The 17,229-nt window shown below is 41.8% G+C and overlaps 1 protein-coding gene across 1 annotated transcript in view; it reads left to right on the top strand.

The window, feature by feature from the left end:
• LOC126278799 (neural-cadherin-like) overlaps nucleotides 1-17,229 on the top strand; it is a 232,353-nt gene that overhangs the window by 48,860 nt on the left and 166,264 nt on the right. The window contains exons 3-4 of the mRNA XM_049979072.1: nucleotides 1,951-2,136; nucleotides 10,765-10,902. Of these exons, the coding sequence (XP_049835029.1) occupies nucleotides 1,951-2,136; nucleotides 10,765-10,902 (324 nt within the window). The remainder of the gene's footprint in view (nucleotides 1-1,950; nucleotides 2,137-10,764; nucleotides 10,903-17,229) is intronic.

Here is a 17,229-nt window from a genome sequence, read left to right as displayed (position 1 = left end):
ACTGGTAGAAGCCAACTTCGGGGAAGATCAGTTTGGATTCCGTAGAAATATTGGAACACGTGAGGCAATACTGACCTTCCGACTTATCTTAGAAGAAAGATTAAGGAAAGCCAAACCTGCGTTTCTAGCATTTGTGGACTTAGAGAAAGCTTTTGACAATGTTGACTGGAATGCTCTCTTTCAAATTCTAAAGGTGTCAGGGGTAAATGCAGGGAGCGAAAGGCTATTTACAATTTGTACAGAAACCAGATGGCAGTTATAAGAGTTGAGGGGCATGAAAGAGAAGCAGTGGTTAGGAAGGGAGTGAGACAGGTTTGTAGCCTCTCCCCAATGTTATTCAATCTGTATATTAAAGCAGTAAAGGAAACAAAAGAAAAAATCGGAGTACGTATTAAAATCCATGGAGTAGAAATAAAGACTTTGAGGTTCGCCGATGATATTGTAATTCTGTCAGAGACAGCAAAGGACTTGCAAGAGCAGTTGAACGTAATGGGCAGTGCCTTGAAAGGAGGATATAAGATGAATATCAACAAAATCAAAACGAGGATAATGGAATGTAGTCGAATTAAGTCGGGTGATGCTGAGGGAATTAGATCAGGAAATGGGACACTTGAAGTAGTAAAGGAATTTTGCTATTTGGGGAGCAAAATAACTGATAATGGTCGAAGTAGAGAAGATATAAAATGTAGAATGGCAATGGCAAGGAAAGCGTTTCTGAAGAAGAAAAATTTGTTAACATCGAGTACAGATTTAAGTGTCAGGAAGTCGTTTCTGAAAGTATTTGTATGGAGTGTAGCCATATATGGAAGTGAAACATGGACGATAAGAAGTTTGAACAGGAAGAGAATAGAAGTTTTCGAAATGTGGTGCTACAGAAGAATGCTGAAGATTAGATGGGTAGATCACATAACTAATGATGAGGTATTGAATAGAATTGGGGAGAAGAGGAGTTTGCGGCACAACTTGACGAGAAGAAGGGAGCGGTTGGTAGGACATGTCCTGAGGCATCACGGAATCACAAATTTAGCAATGGAGGGCAGCGTGGAGGGTAAAAATCGTAGAGGGAGACCAAGTGATGAATACACTAAGCAGATTCAGAAGGTTGTAGGTTGCAGTAGGTACTGGGAGATGAAGGAGCTTGCACAGGATAGGGTATCATGGAGAGCTGCATCGAACCAGTCTCAGGACTGAAGACCACAACAACAACAACAACTTAGCTCAGGCACCGCCATCGCTCCCCACGACCAGCCCAACCAACGCCATACACGCGACTGCCATCTACCACTACTACTGCCCACACAGCTCTTACTGCAGCCGACACTGCTCTCTGGTCTGCAATTCTATTATAGCTTACATATCGCAGGCAGCGCGTGAGCAATCCGTCGAAATTACGTCTGCTCTAGTGCGCTAGCAATAAATTTCTTAGCCATGTACCTCTTACAAATTGCTTAAATTTAACTAACCTAAGGACATCACACACATCCATGCCCGACGCAGGATTCAAACCTGCGACCGTAGCAGCAGCGCGGTTCGGACTGAAGAGCCTAGAACCACTCGGCCACAGCGGCCGGCTGCAGAAGAGAACCCGAGGACAAACACTCGAAACACTGCCCTCAACATGTGCTCCTAGCAGGCCAGAACTCACTGTCTCCGCTATGCGCGTACCGCAAAGCGGAATATTTAAAAGTGATCCGATCCTCCAACTGATCTTACATGTAAATGATATATTTCCGGACATGGGTTCCTTATCAAAACTTCATCTACTAAGCCCCATCCAGTGCCACTATAAGCCTGTAACTGATTTTTTTTTTTATCGCCCTGTTTAGCACCACAGTTCACACATTTCGATTCCCTTCTTTTCCGCTATTCCTGCAGCACAGCATTGTATGGTAGTAAACCGTGAATCACGGGCCACGGTGACATCGGTAACGGCGACGTTTTGTCTGACAGTACGAGCTGCGGCTGGCAGCATCGCGGGGACGCGAGGCGTCGGCATCGCCGGCCGTGTCGCGGGCAGAGCTCGTGGTGACGCTGCTGGACGCGAACGACGAGCCGCCGATCTTCCAGCAGCCCGTGTACCGCGCAGAGCTGCAGGAGGAGGAGGACCCCGCCCACCTGCCCAGGAGGATACTCACGGTCAGTGGGCTTCTTCATTTATACACTGTCGACATCGCAGCCCAGTCAAGAGCCGTGATAATCTAACATACAGGGTGTTGCAAAAAGGTACGGCCAGACGTTCAGGAAACATTCCTCACACACAAATAAAGAAAACACGTTATGTGGACATGTGTCCGGAAACGCTTAATTTCCATGTTAGAGCTCATTTTAGTTTCGTCATCATGTACTGTACTTCCTCGATTCACCGCCAGTTGGCCCAATTGAAGGAAGGTAATGTTGACTTCGGTGCTTGTCTTGACATGCGACTCATTGCTCTACAGTACTAGCATCAAGCACATCAGTACGTAGCATCAACAGGTTAGTGTTCATCACGAACGTGGTTTTGCAGTCAGTGCAATGTTTACAAATGCGGAGATGGCAGATGCCCATTTGATGTATGTATTAGCACGCGGCAATAGCCGTGGCGCGTACGTTTGTATCGAGACAGATTTCCAGAACGAAGGTGTCCCGACAGGAAGACGTTCGAAGCAATTGATCGGCGTCTTATGGAGCACGGAACATTCCAGCCTATGACTCGCGACTGGGGAAGACCTACAACGACGAGGACACCTGCAATGGACGAGGCAATTCTTCGTGCAGAGAAGTTGCTGCTGCACAAGGTAACGTTGACCACGTCACTGTATGGGAGAACCAGTTGTTTCCGTACTATGTACAGCGTATGCAGGCACTATCAACAGCTGATTGGCCTCCACGGGTACACTTCTGCGAATGACTAATCCAAAAGTGTGTCAATCCTCATTTCAGTGCAAATGTTCTCTTTACGGATGAGGCTTCATTCCAACGTAATCAAATTGTAAATTTTCACAATCAACATGTGTGGCCTGACGAGAATTCGCATCCAGTTGTGCAATCACGTCATCAACACAGATTTTCTGTGAACGTTTGGGCAGGCATTGTTGGTGATGTCTTGACTGGGCCCCATGTTCTACTACCTACGCTCAATGGAGCACGTTATCACGATTTCATACTAGATACTCTACCTGTGCTGCTAGAACATGTGCCTTTCCAAGTACGACACAACATGTGGTTCATGCACTATGGAGCTCCTGCACATTTCAGTCGAAGTGTTCGAACGCTTCTCAACAACAGATTCGGTGACCGATGGATTGGAAGAAGCGGACCAATTCCATGGCCTCCACGCTCTCCTGACCTCAACCCTCTTGACTTTCATTTATGGGGGCATTTGCAGAGACTCTTCGTGCTCGTATTGTGGACGGCTGTGATACATTACGCCATTTTCCAGGGCTGCATCAGCGCATCAGGGATTCCATGCGACGAAGGGTGAATGCATGTATCCTCGCTAACGGAGCACATTTTGAACATTTCCTGTAACAAAGTGTTTGAAGTCACGCTGGTACGTCCTGTTGCTGTGTGTTTCCATTCCATGAGTAATGTGATTTGAAGAGAAGTAATAAAATGAGCTCTAACATGGAAAGTAAGCGTTTCCGGACACATGTCCACATAACATATTTCATATTTTCTATCTTTGTGTGTGAGGAATGTTTCCTGAAAGTTTGGCCGTACCTTTTCGTAACACCCTGTATAAGATATTTTGCTGTAAAAATACAGCGACGAGCCACTTTTTTATTGCGTTTTATTTATGACAATATGCATTCTGGGCTTGCACCGGTCTTCAACTGGCAAATTACATGTATCTTCAGTTTCTACAGTAGTAAAATATCGACAGCAGTTTGTATGCTGCAGCTGGCCTGTGCAAAAGCAACGATTCCAATCATTTACTTCAATTTCGCGAGTTTAAAATTGCGCACTATCTGTTGTTCATTTTACTTACATTTTCCTCTCTTTGTTTTGTCTTGGCCTTTCTTCTTTTTTGTAACAGCTCAAAGACTTTTCATGTCACGTATTTTACACAGGCGCACTGCGTTATCCGCCATATTGTCGACTGACAATTTTGTTTACATACAAGCAGTCTATCATCGAACAGAGTTATATTTTACGAAAGTGTTGAGGGTCTAGCTAAGCTACTGATTACTGAACATTGACTTGGGTGATAGAAGTATTCTAAGTACGATGTGTACTAGGCTTTTTTTTTTGTTACTTAGGCAGTGTTGAAGATAATAAACTAACATAACACATTTATACAAAGCAGTAATTCATACATTTACAAATAACAAATATATTTTATGTTGTATATTATTACATGCATTTGTTGGGTTTACGTTAGATTATGTTATTTCTTGATTGTGCTTGGTAAGTGGATTGATAAGTAGAGAGTGGAAGTTTTTCAGAAATATTCGGTTTGGTAACTTTGTTTGATTGTTAAGTATGTCAGAAAAGGATGCATGTTTATGGGAATAAATTTCGATTTCTTCTAGGAGGTTCATTCTTTTTCCTTTGTTGGCTAGGTGGAGACCTTGTATGTTATGGGATATGTCTGTTAGTTGATGTTCTTCTATCACCCAAGTCAATGTTTAGTAAACAGTAGCTTAGCTAGAACCTCAAAACTTTCGTAAAATATAACTCTGTCCATAGATAAACTGCTTGTATGTAAACAACACTGTCAGTCGACAACATGGCGGATAACGCAGTGCGCCTGTGTAAAATACGTGACAAAAAGTGTTTCTGCTGTCACAAAAAAGAAGAAAGGCCAAGAAAAAACAAGGAGAGGAGAATGTAAGTAAAATGAACAACTGATAGTGCGTAAATTTAAACTCGCGAAATTGAAGTAAATGATCGGAATCGTTGCTTTTGTACAGGCCAGCTGCAGCATCCACTCTGCTGTCGATATTTTACCACTGTAGGAATTTTTAATTTGACAGCTGAATATGGGTGCAAACCAGAAATGTATATTGCCATAAATAAAACGCAATTTAAAAAAAATGTGGCTGGTCGCTGTATTTTTAGAGTAAAATATCATTATCCACGGCCACGGAGCTCAACAGTCCAAATAAACTGGACAAATTGTTAATATATAAGAAACTATCAGCCTCGACCGCGGTAATGAAACCAACCTTTACCTAGGTTTCAGCCCAAAGAATTGAGCTTTCTTCAGAAGATATAACTGAATCTATAATTTATCTGAGAGGGCATGGTCTAGAAATAAAGCTAAAACAGCCTGAATAGGCGTTGTCACATTTTAAAAATGCGGTACATTAAAATTAATCCAACACGAAGACTTATCGTAAGCTCTGGCGTGCGCCTCGTCTCCATGGACGCCGTGCGGGGGGCTTGGGAGCTCACGTGAAACTCAACGTAAGCCCCAAACTTAACAGAGGCCCAACACACGGCGTCCATGGAGACGAGGCGCACGCCAGAGCTTACGTTAAGTCTTCGTGTTGGATTAATACTTATGTACCGCATTTTTAAAATGTGACAACGCCTATCAGGCTGTTTTAGTTTTATTTCTAGACCACGGCCGGCTACAGTGACCGAGTGGTTCTAGGCGCTTCATTTTGGAACCGAGTGACCACTACGGTCGCAGGTTCGAATCCTGCCTCGGGCATGGATGTGTGTGATGTCCTTAGGTTAGTTAGGTTTAAGTAGTTCTAAATTCTAGAGGACTGATGACCTCAGATGTTAAGTCCCATAGTGCTCAGAGCCATTTGGACCATTTTTCTAGACCATGCCCTCTTAGACAAATTATAGATTCAGGTATATCTTTTGAAGAAGGCTCAATTATTTCGGCTGAAACCTAGATAAAGGTTGGTTTCACTACCGCAATCGAGGCTGATAGTTTCTTATATATTCTTCATTTATTTCCTGCATCTGTGCTACACACTTTTCCGTTGATTATGGAAGATAGCGATTGTCATCACGCCCATTTACAAAAAATTGGCCAGGAGCAAATGGGACTCTCGCTCTGAGGGTTCCGACCACACTTAGTTAATTATATAGACAGTTCACTGAGCCTAGAAATCAAGAATTTCGACGATTTTTGCGTGTTTTGATAGTGATACTGGCAAGATATCGGTCCCTGGTATTCCAAGACTTTGAAAAATATTTTACTTTAACCTTTAAGTAGGATAATTATTCACAAAATAAAAATATTTCGTCTGAAATAATTACAAATTAACCATTTTAAGATCTTTCTCCTTTACCTGTACTGTGAAATGTTGCTTCTTGTAAATTTCATGGTTAAAAGTCAACGGGTAGAAACCTCTACTTTTTAATAAGTTGAATTTGCGAGTATCAAAACATGCTTTATATGTTGACTGCAACGACTTAGAAGCTTAACTTTGATACGTCACCAAGGAGATGATAGACCTTAGCATGCGACATGAATTTTAACTTGATACGTCCACCCGTCCATCAGATAAAGGGGTCTTAACAGACGGACAGACCGCCAGACAACAAATGTGTACAATTTTCTTCGCTTGATTTTTTGTCATCAGTCTTTTTGGTTTTATGCAACCCGCTACGAATTCCGCTTCTGCGCCAGCTCCCTCTAATACTATGGGAGTTATTGCCTGTCCTCTTAACAGGTGTCCTATCAACCTGTCCCTTCTTCTTGTCAGTGCTTTCCATATATTTCTTTCTTCGCAGATTCTGTGGAGAACCTCCGCATTGCTCACCTTATCAGTCCACTTCATTTTAAACATTCTTGCTTCGTATGATATAATTACAAATTGAAACTTTTCCGCTTTTTGCCTGTGGTTTTATTACGAATTCTTGCTTCTCACCAAATATCATGTTTCTACAGCAGCGGGAAGTACCTTGTAGATTTTGAGGGATGGGTTTTCGAGTATAAAAATACACTTAGAAAGTTCGATTTTTTTTTAATTTCCGAGGAACCGTAGATCTCATCATACGGCATAAATTTTAATTTGATACGTCTACCCACTCCTGAGAAAAAAAAGATGTTTTAACAGTCAGCAGACAGACGAAGGACAACAAAGTGATCCTGTAAATGTTCCCTTTATGCTGATAGAGGAACGCAATCCTAAAAAGGAACGCTAATAGAGACAGCCATCACTGGATATAGCTGAATATTGAAGCTACAAGTCAAATATAACGACCATCTCGGAGGCAAGCATAATAAATTCACTGAGAATGCAAAACTCGACTCATACAGACATCTTAGGAAACACGAACAAAGGTCACTATAGTGTAGTTGTGTCTGCAATAGTCTTCCGTAAGCTTTCGACTCAGCTATGAGAATACTTAACCATCACGTCGAGGATTGAGAACGGATTGACGACTTTGTGACAGTCAAGACGCAGCCCTGTTATCCTGATCGGACATCTTTCCACAAACGCAAATGTGTCCCAGGAACTGTATTAGAACCATTACCGTCCATTTTACGCACTGTGTTTGAAAAAAAATGTGTCCCGTACTTTTACAAGATTGTTACCAATTAAAACTAGAGAAGATACTGTATAGTTCTGAAAGAAATAGCTATTGAGCTAAAATTCATCCTTCTCATAAGGAGAGTACTGGAGCTGCTAAAGAGATCAGCCTTTTTTTTTTTCTTTGTGTTTTCCGGGACGAACAGTGATCATCTTCGGAAGTTTTATTCTTCTGCTGTTTTAGGTACTTCAAGGATTTTATAAAGTTTTAATTTGTTCACTTTCAAGCTTGGGCGCATTGTTTAGGTCTTTTAATGTTAGATTATGGTGAGGATTCATTTATGTTTTCACCGGTTAAATTGTTTGCTATTTCGTATTGCGGTTGCATCTTCTTGGACATGTAGCTCAGTACCTACCCCTTTGTCCTGAGCTTTCCGGTAAATTCTGAGTAGTGGCTCTGAGCCATTCACATTTGTGCTAGCTCTGTGAGGTGGCTTGGGCTACAATGTCACGTTATCGTATGATTCCAATGAGCAAGTTTGTCACGTGATCTTTGATCTTATCGATAAGTCATTATTTTCTCTTCCAGGGCCTCATGCATGTCCCATGGACTAGCTCACCTTGGGGGCTTCCAGGTTTCACACCAGACATTTGTTTTGGAGTGGCTGTAGTTTGATCATGTTGGATATGCAAGTAGTCCCCAAAGATGTCATTCCCAGTATTATTGTTGTACCGTTCCCTTACATAATTTTAACTTTGTTGCTTATAAAGAGTGGTGTGAAGGGTTTTAACATCTTTGTTCTATTCTGCTTCCGTTCTCCAATATGTGGTGAATGTCAACTCTTTGACCAGTATCTTCCCAAGGTACGTCACCGTGCTGGACCATGGTATCTTCTGGTTGGCAAAGTCTGCGTACGTTCGCTGCACCCGCCTTTTTTGTAAACAATATTGCTGCTATCTTGGTTGTTTTCAAGAAAAAAACCTCGACGTTTAAAGGTCAACACCGCACGGGGAGTCACTTTATTGGTATCACGTACCAAAGATCCAAGACCACAAGAGCAGTAAGTCAGGTTATAATTCTATCAATGGCTTAAAGTGCTGCAGATCCGACGTTCTCAAAATGCATTTTTTTAAGGATGAAGTGGGATTTATACAGAATCTCCCTAGATGGGCAGATGCTAACCTCCAAGCGGTAATAGAATTAGCGTCAATTTGTAGCCAGGAAGAGAAAGTGACACACTGATATGGTTGTACACTTCAACGACTGTTTTAACAAGGGCTGTTTATAACCAATTCTTTCTGCAACGTACACTGAGGTGACAAAGGTCGAGGGACATCGATATACGTATATGGTAGTAGTGCGGCGTACACGAGGTGTAAACGGCAGGTGCGTTGGTGGAGCTGTCATCTGGACTCAGGTAATTCATGTGAAAAGATTTTCGAAATGGTTATGGTTGCACGACGGTAATTAACAGACTCTGAACACGGGATGATATCCTTTTCGGAAATCTTTAGCGAACTCAATATTCCGTGACCAAAGTTTTCAAGAGTATGCCGAGAATACCAAATTTCAGGCATTGCCTCTCATAACGGACAACGCAGTGGCCAAGACGTTCACTTAGCGACAGAGGGCAGTGGATTGTGCAAAGGGCTGTCAGCCCTAACATACAAAGTTACTTGAAATAAGCACAAAGCTGAAATATAGGATATTCAACGAACGTATCGTTTAGGACAATCCGGTGGAATTTGGTGTTAATGGGCTATGGCAGCAAACGACCGACGCGAGTGCCTTTGCTAACACCGCTACATCCTCTGCAGCGACTCTCCTGGCTCGCGACCACAGCGTTTCGGCCTTAGACGCCTGGGAAAACATGGCCTGGTCAGATTAGTCCTGTTTCAGTTGGTAAGAGCTGATGGTAGGATTCGAGTGTGGCGCGGACCCCACAAGCCATGGACCCAAGTTGTCAACAGGGCACTACACAAGCTGGTGGTGGCTCCATAATGGGCTGTGCTCACATGGAATGGACTGGGTCCTCTATTCCAACTGCACCGATCATCGACTGGAAATTGTTACGCTTGGCTACTTGGAGACCGTTTGCAACCATTCATGGACTTCATGCTCCCAGACAACGATTGGTTTGAAGAACATTCTGGACAAATGAAGCGAATGATTTGGCCACCCAGACCGCCCGACGTGAATCCTACGAAACTTTATGGGGCATAGACGAGAGGTCCGTTTGCGCGCAAAATCCTACACAGGCAACACTTTCGCAATTATGGACTGCTATAGATGCAACATGGCTCAGATTTCTGTAGGAGACTTACAACTTCTTGAGCCCATGCCACGTCGAGTTGTTGTATTATGCCGGACAAAAGGAAATCCGGCGGGATATTAGGTATCCCCTATGTCTTTTATCACCTCAGTGTAATACCGGAACAGTTGTAGAAATTCAATCTTCCAGGAAGACAAAGGATATGGTTCATTTATTGCGAGTTTCCAGCGCATTTTCTACGGCTTGTGCAACAAATACTTTTTTCTTGGGTAGTCAGTCCTCTGTCCGCTTTCGTTAGTGCGGCCACGATTGCCTCTACCATGCTCATTATTTGTTGAATGTATCCCGGTCTCTGTCTTCACCCAGTTTTGGTTTCATGTTTATCGTTGATGTCATTTACACTATTGCTCATTACTTGCGTTTCTCTTCGGTTTACCATCAATGCATAATCTGTGCTCAGCGGTCTGTTCATCCATTCAGCAGGTCCTGCAGCTCTTCCTCACTTTTACCGAGGATATCAATGTCATCATCTAATCTTACCTTTCATATTCATTCACCCTGAATATTAATACCACTTCCAAACCTACGCTGTATTTCGTTTTTGCTTCTCCCCTTTCTAATCAGATCGCTCTGTTTTTGAAGATCCATTCTTTCTCTGTCTCTTTGATACATCACACGATCCCTTTCCAAACGAAAATTACGAGTTGCATCCAAGATGCTAGGTTCCAAAATGTCCACCATCTTGGTTTTGTCTTGTATCGAAATGTCAGTTACGATCCAGTAGCCGGTACTCAGTTTCATACTCGTACATGAAGTCGACATTTTGGCGCTTTTAGCGAAATATTTAGAATTAGCTGAAAAATTCTATAGTCTTGATGGCCACAGAATATCATTATTACTTGCTTATTATTGCGGTTAAGATTATTAAAACTTCTAACAAATAATACAGATCGCTGGATCTCCTTCACGCGATGAGGTCATGTCAATTTTTTGAGCCTATTTAAACAGATCCCAATTATAGACTGTATTTACACAAGCTATGTTACACAAATTCTGAAACATTACAGGTGAAGGCTGTGGACGGCGACGTGGAGCGTCCACAAGACGTGGTGTATTCCATCTCGGGACCAGGAGTCGCTCTTGATGGAAGTGATGATGGCCACTTTCGAGTGGACGCCAACACAGGCGACGTGTTCGTCCTTACGGTGAGTTCAGACTCTAAACTGCTTTTATGACACTAAGCTTTCGCCCCGCGGGGTAACCGTGCGGTCACGGGTGCCTTGTCACGGTTCGCGCTGCTGCCCACGTCGGAGGTTCGAGTCCTCCCTCGGGCATGGGTGTTTGTGTGTGTGTGCTGTCCTTAACGTAAGTTAGTTTAAGTTAGATTAAGTAGTGTGTAAGCCTAGGGACCGTTGACTTCAGTACTTTGGTCCCATAGAACTTACCACAAATTTCCAACCACTAAGCTTTAATCTTAGACTGCCTTTAGTGGCAGAGTTAAAAACTGAGGTCGTGGAGTCATTTTCAAAAACCACAGGCTGCTACTGTGTCAACACTGGACGGTTACGACTGTGCCAAGAGGGATCCCCGAATTGCTCTCTTTTAACTGTGCTATCATAGTGGACTAGCGTAACCTTTTCTCCACTGAAAACGAATGTGCTCTTACTAAATTCCCAGACACGACTGTTACAACTTTACTTCGTCGTCTATCGATGTGTGCTGCTGCGACCTTCGTACACTGACGACATCCTATTGGTGTCGCTAAAATGTGTGGGGAACAATGGCGCGTTTCCCAAGAAACATTATCAGGCATTCACACACAAAAATATTACACCTACTGAAAGAATTACAAATGTCTATGTACAAAACGTTAATTTATTCAGTATCACAAAAACTCAACTCGCATGCGGCATTTGTACCAACAGTTTTAACCGGTGCCCGCATCCCGTTCAGACACTAAGTCACTAAGACACTAAGACACTAAGCACTTCGCGGCGGGTGAGCTCCCATTCAACGCAAAGCTTGGTGAAACTGTAATTTACCATTAATCCGCGGTGTACGTGCCGACGTCGTAAGCTGAAGATGCGAAGATAGAAATTACATATGAGAATATTGGACAGGTGAGTCAGTACGTAAATGGAGGGGAAAATCCAATACTCAAGAGCGCAGTTCTTGGAGAAGGATTAGAAGAAAGGGTTACGGGAGAATATTGTACTAGGAATTAGATAGACTAATTGAGTTCTCCAATAAATTCCAGCTAGTAACAGCGAATACTCTGTTCAAGAATCACAAGAGGAAGAGGTATGCCTTGAAAAGACAGGAAGATACGGAGAGATTTCATTTATATTACATCATGGTCAGACAGAGATTAGATTATTCAGGAAAAATCAATGCCCAAAGAAGTGGGATATGGAAATACTGAGTAATGAACAGAGACGCTCGAAGTTCTCTAAGACTACAAATACTGCAATAAGGAATAGTTCAGTAGGCAGTACAGTTGCAGAGCAATGGACACCTCTAAATCAGGCAATCACAGACGCTGAAAAGGAAAACATAGGTATACACGAGGGAACTGTGAAGTATCCACGGGCAACAGAATAAATACTGCAGTTGACCTACGAAAGAAGGAAGCACAAAAATGTTCAGGGAAATCTAGACATACATAAATACAAGTCGCTGAGGCGTGAAATAAATTGGAAGTACAGGGAAGCTAAGACGAAATGGCTCTATGAAAAATGTGAAGAAAGCGAAAAAGAAATTATTGTCGGAAGGACTACCTCAGCATATTAGAAAATCATAACACCATTCGGTGAAATTAAAAGCAAGGGTGCTAACATTAAGAGAGGGACAGGAATTTCACTAATAAATGGAGAGGAGAGAGAAGGTAGGTGAAAAGAGTCGAGGAAGGTCTCTATTAGGAGGAAAATTTGTCTTACGTGATAGAAGAAGAGACACGAGGAGATATGGAAGAGGTGGGGGATTCAGTATTACAATCAGAATTTAAAAGAGCTTTGGAAGAATTAAGATCAAATAAGGCAGAAGGGATAGATAACGATACATCGGAAGAAGCAACAAAATCAGTATTCACATTGGTGTGTAGAATGTGTGAGTCCAGCGCCATTCCATCTGACTTTAGAATAATATCATCCATACGTTCCCAAGAGTGCAAGAGCTGATCAAGTGCCGGAGTTATCGCATAATCAGCTTCATACTTCATACAACCAAGTTGCTGAGAAGAATAACATACAGAAGAATGGAAATGAAAATTGAGGATTTGTTATTAACGATCAGTTTGGCTTTAGTAAAGGTAAAGGCATCAGAGATTCAGTTCTAATGTTGCGGTTAGTAATGAAAGCAAAACTAAAGAGAGGTCAAGGCACGATCATAGGATTTCTCGACCTGGAAAAAGTGTTCAACAGTGTTAAATGGTGCAAAATGTTCGAAATTCTGGGGAAAATAGGGGTAAGATACAGGAAGTAACGGATATACGTAACATGCACAAAACCCAAAAGGGACTAATAACAGTGGAAGACCAAGAAGTGCTCGGATTAAAAAGGTTGTAAGACAGGGATGTAGTCTTTCGCCCCTACTGTTCAATCTGTACATCGAAGAAGCAATGATGGAAACAAAAGAAGGCCTCAGCAGTGGAATTAAAATCCAGTGTGGAAGGATATCAATGATACGATTCGCTGATGACATCGCTATCCTCAGCGAAGTGAAGAAGAATTACACGATCTACTGAATGGAATGAACCGTTTAATGAGCACAGAATATAGATTAAGATAAATCGAAGACGAAAGAAATGAATAGGAGAAGAAATGATAACAGCGAGAAACTTAACTGATGGTCACAAAGTAGATGAAGGTTTTCAGCTGCATAGGCAGTAAAATAATCAATGACGGACGGAGCAAAGAGTACATCAAAAGCTTACTAGCTATGGCGAAAAAGGCATTCCTGTCCAAGAGAAGTCTACTAATATCAAACGTAGGCCTTAATTTGAGGAAGAAATTTCTGAGAATGTATGTTTTTAGCACAGCATTGTATGGTAATGAAGCAAGGACTGTGAGAAAACTGAGATGAACAGTATCGAACCATTTGAGATGTCGTTGAAAGCCGGTCGGTGTGGCCGTGCGGTTCTAGGCGCTTCAGTTTGGAACCGCGTGACCACTACGGTCGCAGGTTCGAATCCTGCCTCGGGCATGGACGAGTGTGATGTCCTTAGGTTAGTTATGTTTAAGTAGTTCTAAGTTCTAGGGGACTGATGACCTCAGATGTTGAGTCCCATAGTGCTCAGAGCCATTTGAACCATTTGTCGTTGAAAATTAGGTGTACTGATAAGATAAGGAATGAGTAGGTGCTGCGGAGAATCGGAGAAGCAAGGAATATGTGGGAAGCACTGTCAAGAAGGACAGGATGATAGACATCAGGGAATAAATTGCATGGTACTAGAGGGACCTCTAGTGGGTAAAAATTCTAGAGGAAGAGCCGCGGGACAGGACCTGGTTTTTTACAGTGGTATGAAACTGCAAGCTAATTGTTCCTGTTATGTTGGCGATATTGCTTGTGGTCTCTTTCCGCCTGGCGCGTAGGCTGCCGCGCGTATCCTACATGGCTGGAGGAAAGGTTAGCCGGAAGTCGAGTTGCCACCATGTGAGTCGCGGTCTAAACAGCCACTGTTACGCGTTCCAGTGTTGACAGTGTATTTTTTTTTTTATTCGAGAACATGTACATTTATGTACAGAGAGTGAATCACTGGACTTGGGTGAAGGAGTCAATTGTTGAGTTGGTGGGAGTTAGTGGGTTGGCGGTGAGCAGAACAGTAAACACTATGAAATAACTATAGACCTTGAGTTAGGTAGGTGAAACAAAAGACTACCAGTTAGTAATAAGAATGAAGAGACCGTGTTTAGAGAGTAACTAAATGATGTTCCAATTGAAAGTGACTAAGAGATCAAGTTAACAATCGTGTGCAAATAAAATGGATTGGTAATTGTTATTTACGATGTTTCAAGTAGCTACTTGTGATTTTTGTGAGGTTCAATCCAGAATGAGACGAACCACAGCGAAGGTGGGAGTGTGACACTAGTTATGTGTTTGGCAGACGGTCACAGCTTGCATCTAACTTACACATACAAGTTCAGCCCCCCCTCCATCCCGTCAGCTAAATAAATTGCTGTTCGCTCAATCAAACCGATAATTAAGTCATTTTTGAACCCCTTTTTAAGTCATAAGTATGTCAGCACTCTAATTTTACATTATTTGTCACTTCCATTTACTTTTCACGAAGTTCTTGAAAGTTTTTCTCTGTGGCGTCAGCATCTTCATAATGTTGCAGATATTTAATATGTGTTCAGGTGTTACCTTTCTATACGGATATGCATCCGCTTTACAACTAGACATCAATTTCTTATGTTGCCTCTGATTTACTTGATCGTTAAACTTCAACGCATGATTGCGTTCTCAGGTTCGCATGCAACCGGGTTTTCAAGTTGACACTGTTGTTCGACAAAACCAGACACAGAGCATATCACTTGACTATCATGTCCATTTGTACCGTCGAAATAGTGTGTCAACTGATTTAAGACTTTGCTGCAAACCCAATAACAGTATCACAAGTTGTGCCAGCTAAGTGTATTAAATATAAACATGTTTTGTTTTCTTACGTTTATTTTCCTCGCATAGTCAGTACAGCATCATTGTAAAGTCATGTGTAGGTATACAGCCGCTTAAATTAAAGTACTCGAGGCGCTAGTAAGAATCATTTGTGTCGGTACTGAATTCCGAAACAGTGCAGCCAAAAATTCATCCGCCTCGAAGGAGAGATCCAACTGATTCCAACCACTGATCTTGTGTCCTATAAGACAGTCCATAACTGAGTAATTCATACAGAATCTAGAGAAAAGGACAACACGTCTGCGGTTGTAGAGTCGTTGGTACAAATGATCACGTTCTACTGAAAGTCCCATTTATGAGTTCCTGGTGGTACGAAGGAGGCAATAGCTTGAGAGCAGTCCTGTGACAGAGACGTAGAGAGATGTGAAATTTGGCTTCTTGGACGCATCAGCTTCATTCTTCTCGAAAACAGCAGAAAGATAGCATGATGCATGAGAAAGAAGGATATGACGTGCCTTTCAGAATAGGAACAGCTCGATAAATGGATAGAAACAATTAAAGGCAAATAGATATAGTACACTGTCAGCTCACTTACAGTCAGCAAGTCGAGATTGCAGGGGATGTTGGATCTCCAATACCTTACCTGCCGCGCAGTGGTAAAACTGGAAGTACTCCAGCACGCAGTCGACTTGCTTACGGATCCACGAGGACCTGATGATATAGCGAAAAGAAAAAGGATGTACAATATACCAGAAACGAAGATAACATAAGATTACTCAAAACTGTCATAGTAATTCTCGCTGCCTCCACTCATTTCTTATTTTTCCTTTTCTATTCTTTTTAACGAGGACATTACTGGTAGTGAAACAGATACCAAACATTTCATAGAAGAACGAAGTAAAGAGCAATATATTTTGCCGTAATGGACATTCACCAACCTGGAACGAGTTCACATCGAGTAACAATGAAAAAAGTCTTCAGTAAAAGAATCCGCTACGTTTGCAAAACAAATGTAGCGGATTTTATCATTGATGATCAATATCAACAATTTTGGATGGCCCATCAGGAGAAACGTGTAACAATAAAACAAAGTGTACGCATTTTGCACAGCTTGCTACAAAAATGCAATGTAAAAAAATAACTTTTAGCGTCCTAGGTTATGGCCACTAATAAAGATAAAAAAACGTAATAAATATTCGTACTGCTAGTGCAGACCTTTATTGTGCTGTATTTGTGTCACCAGCCAGAAGAGGGCATTACCAAAAAATATTGCATTGACGAACTATATTAGCACAAAATTTAATTTTGGCTTCATACTCACTAATTGTGGAGCACATTTTCCCATCTGTTAACAATATTTCAATTATACTTTGTAAGACATTAATGTACCATGTGAGCACTGTCTGAGATAACAAGCAATGAAACAAAAATAATTATTGACAGGAGGGATTTAAATTAGCACTATAATGCGAATTTACATGGAAGATTTAAAACTGTATTTTCATTATATATTTTTGAGTCGGGAGAAAAATATCTCAGTATACGAATTATTGTATGTCAAATGCATTATAACTATGAAATGACCCGTATTAACTGTTTCTTGCACTATCTGTGATTAAATAAATTTCCATTAACAGATATGAGCAAAACAATCCCTTGTGTTGCATTATCCATAAATAACGCCATGGTGAGACCTAAACCAACCGACACGTTAGTACATTTTTGGTGTTTATGCAGGCGTGGGTCCGAGAAGGAAGGGTGGGTGGAGGACGGACTCAAAGGACACTCATCCCCAATCTTCCCCTCCTCTTGTTTGAAACTGAGTTGATCTTCTTGCTCTTAAAGCTGCTTTTGTCGCAACATCTTTCCAGAAGAAACTTTACGTTAAACAGTTATTTAAGTCAAGTTAATATGGAAAT

Source organism: Schistocerca gregaria, chromosome 6 (assembly GCF_023897955.1).
Source record: "Schistocerca gregaria isolate iqSchGreg1 chromosome 6, iqSchGreg1.2, whole genome shotgun sequence".
Taxonomy (NCBI): domain Eukaryota; kingdom Metazoa; phylum Arthropoda; class Insecta; order Orthoptera; family Acrididae; genus Schistocerca; species Schistocerca gregaria.
This window is presented reverse-complemented; position numbering and strand designations above follow the sequence as displayed.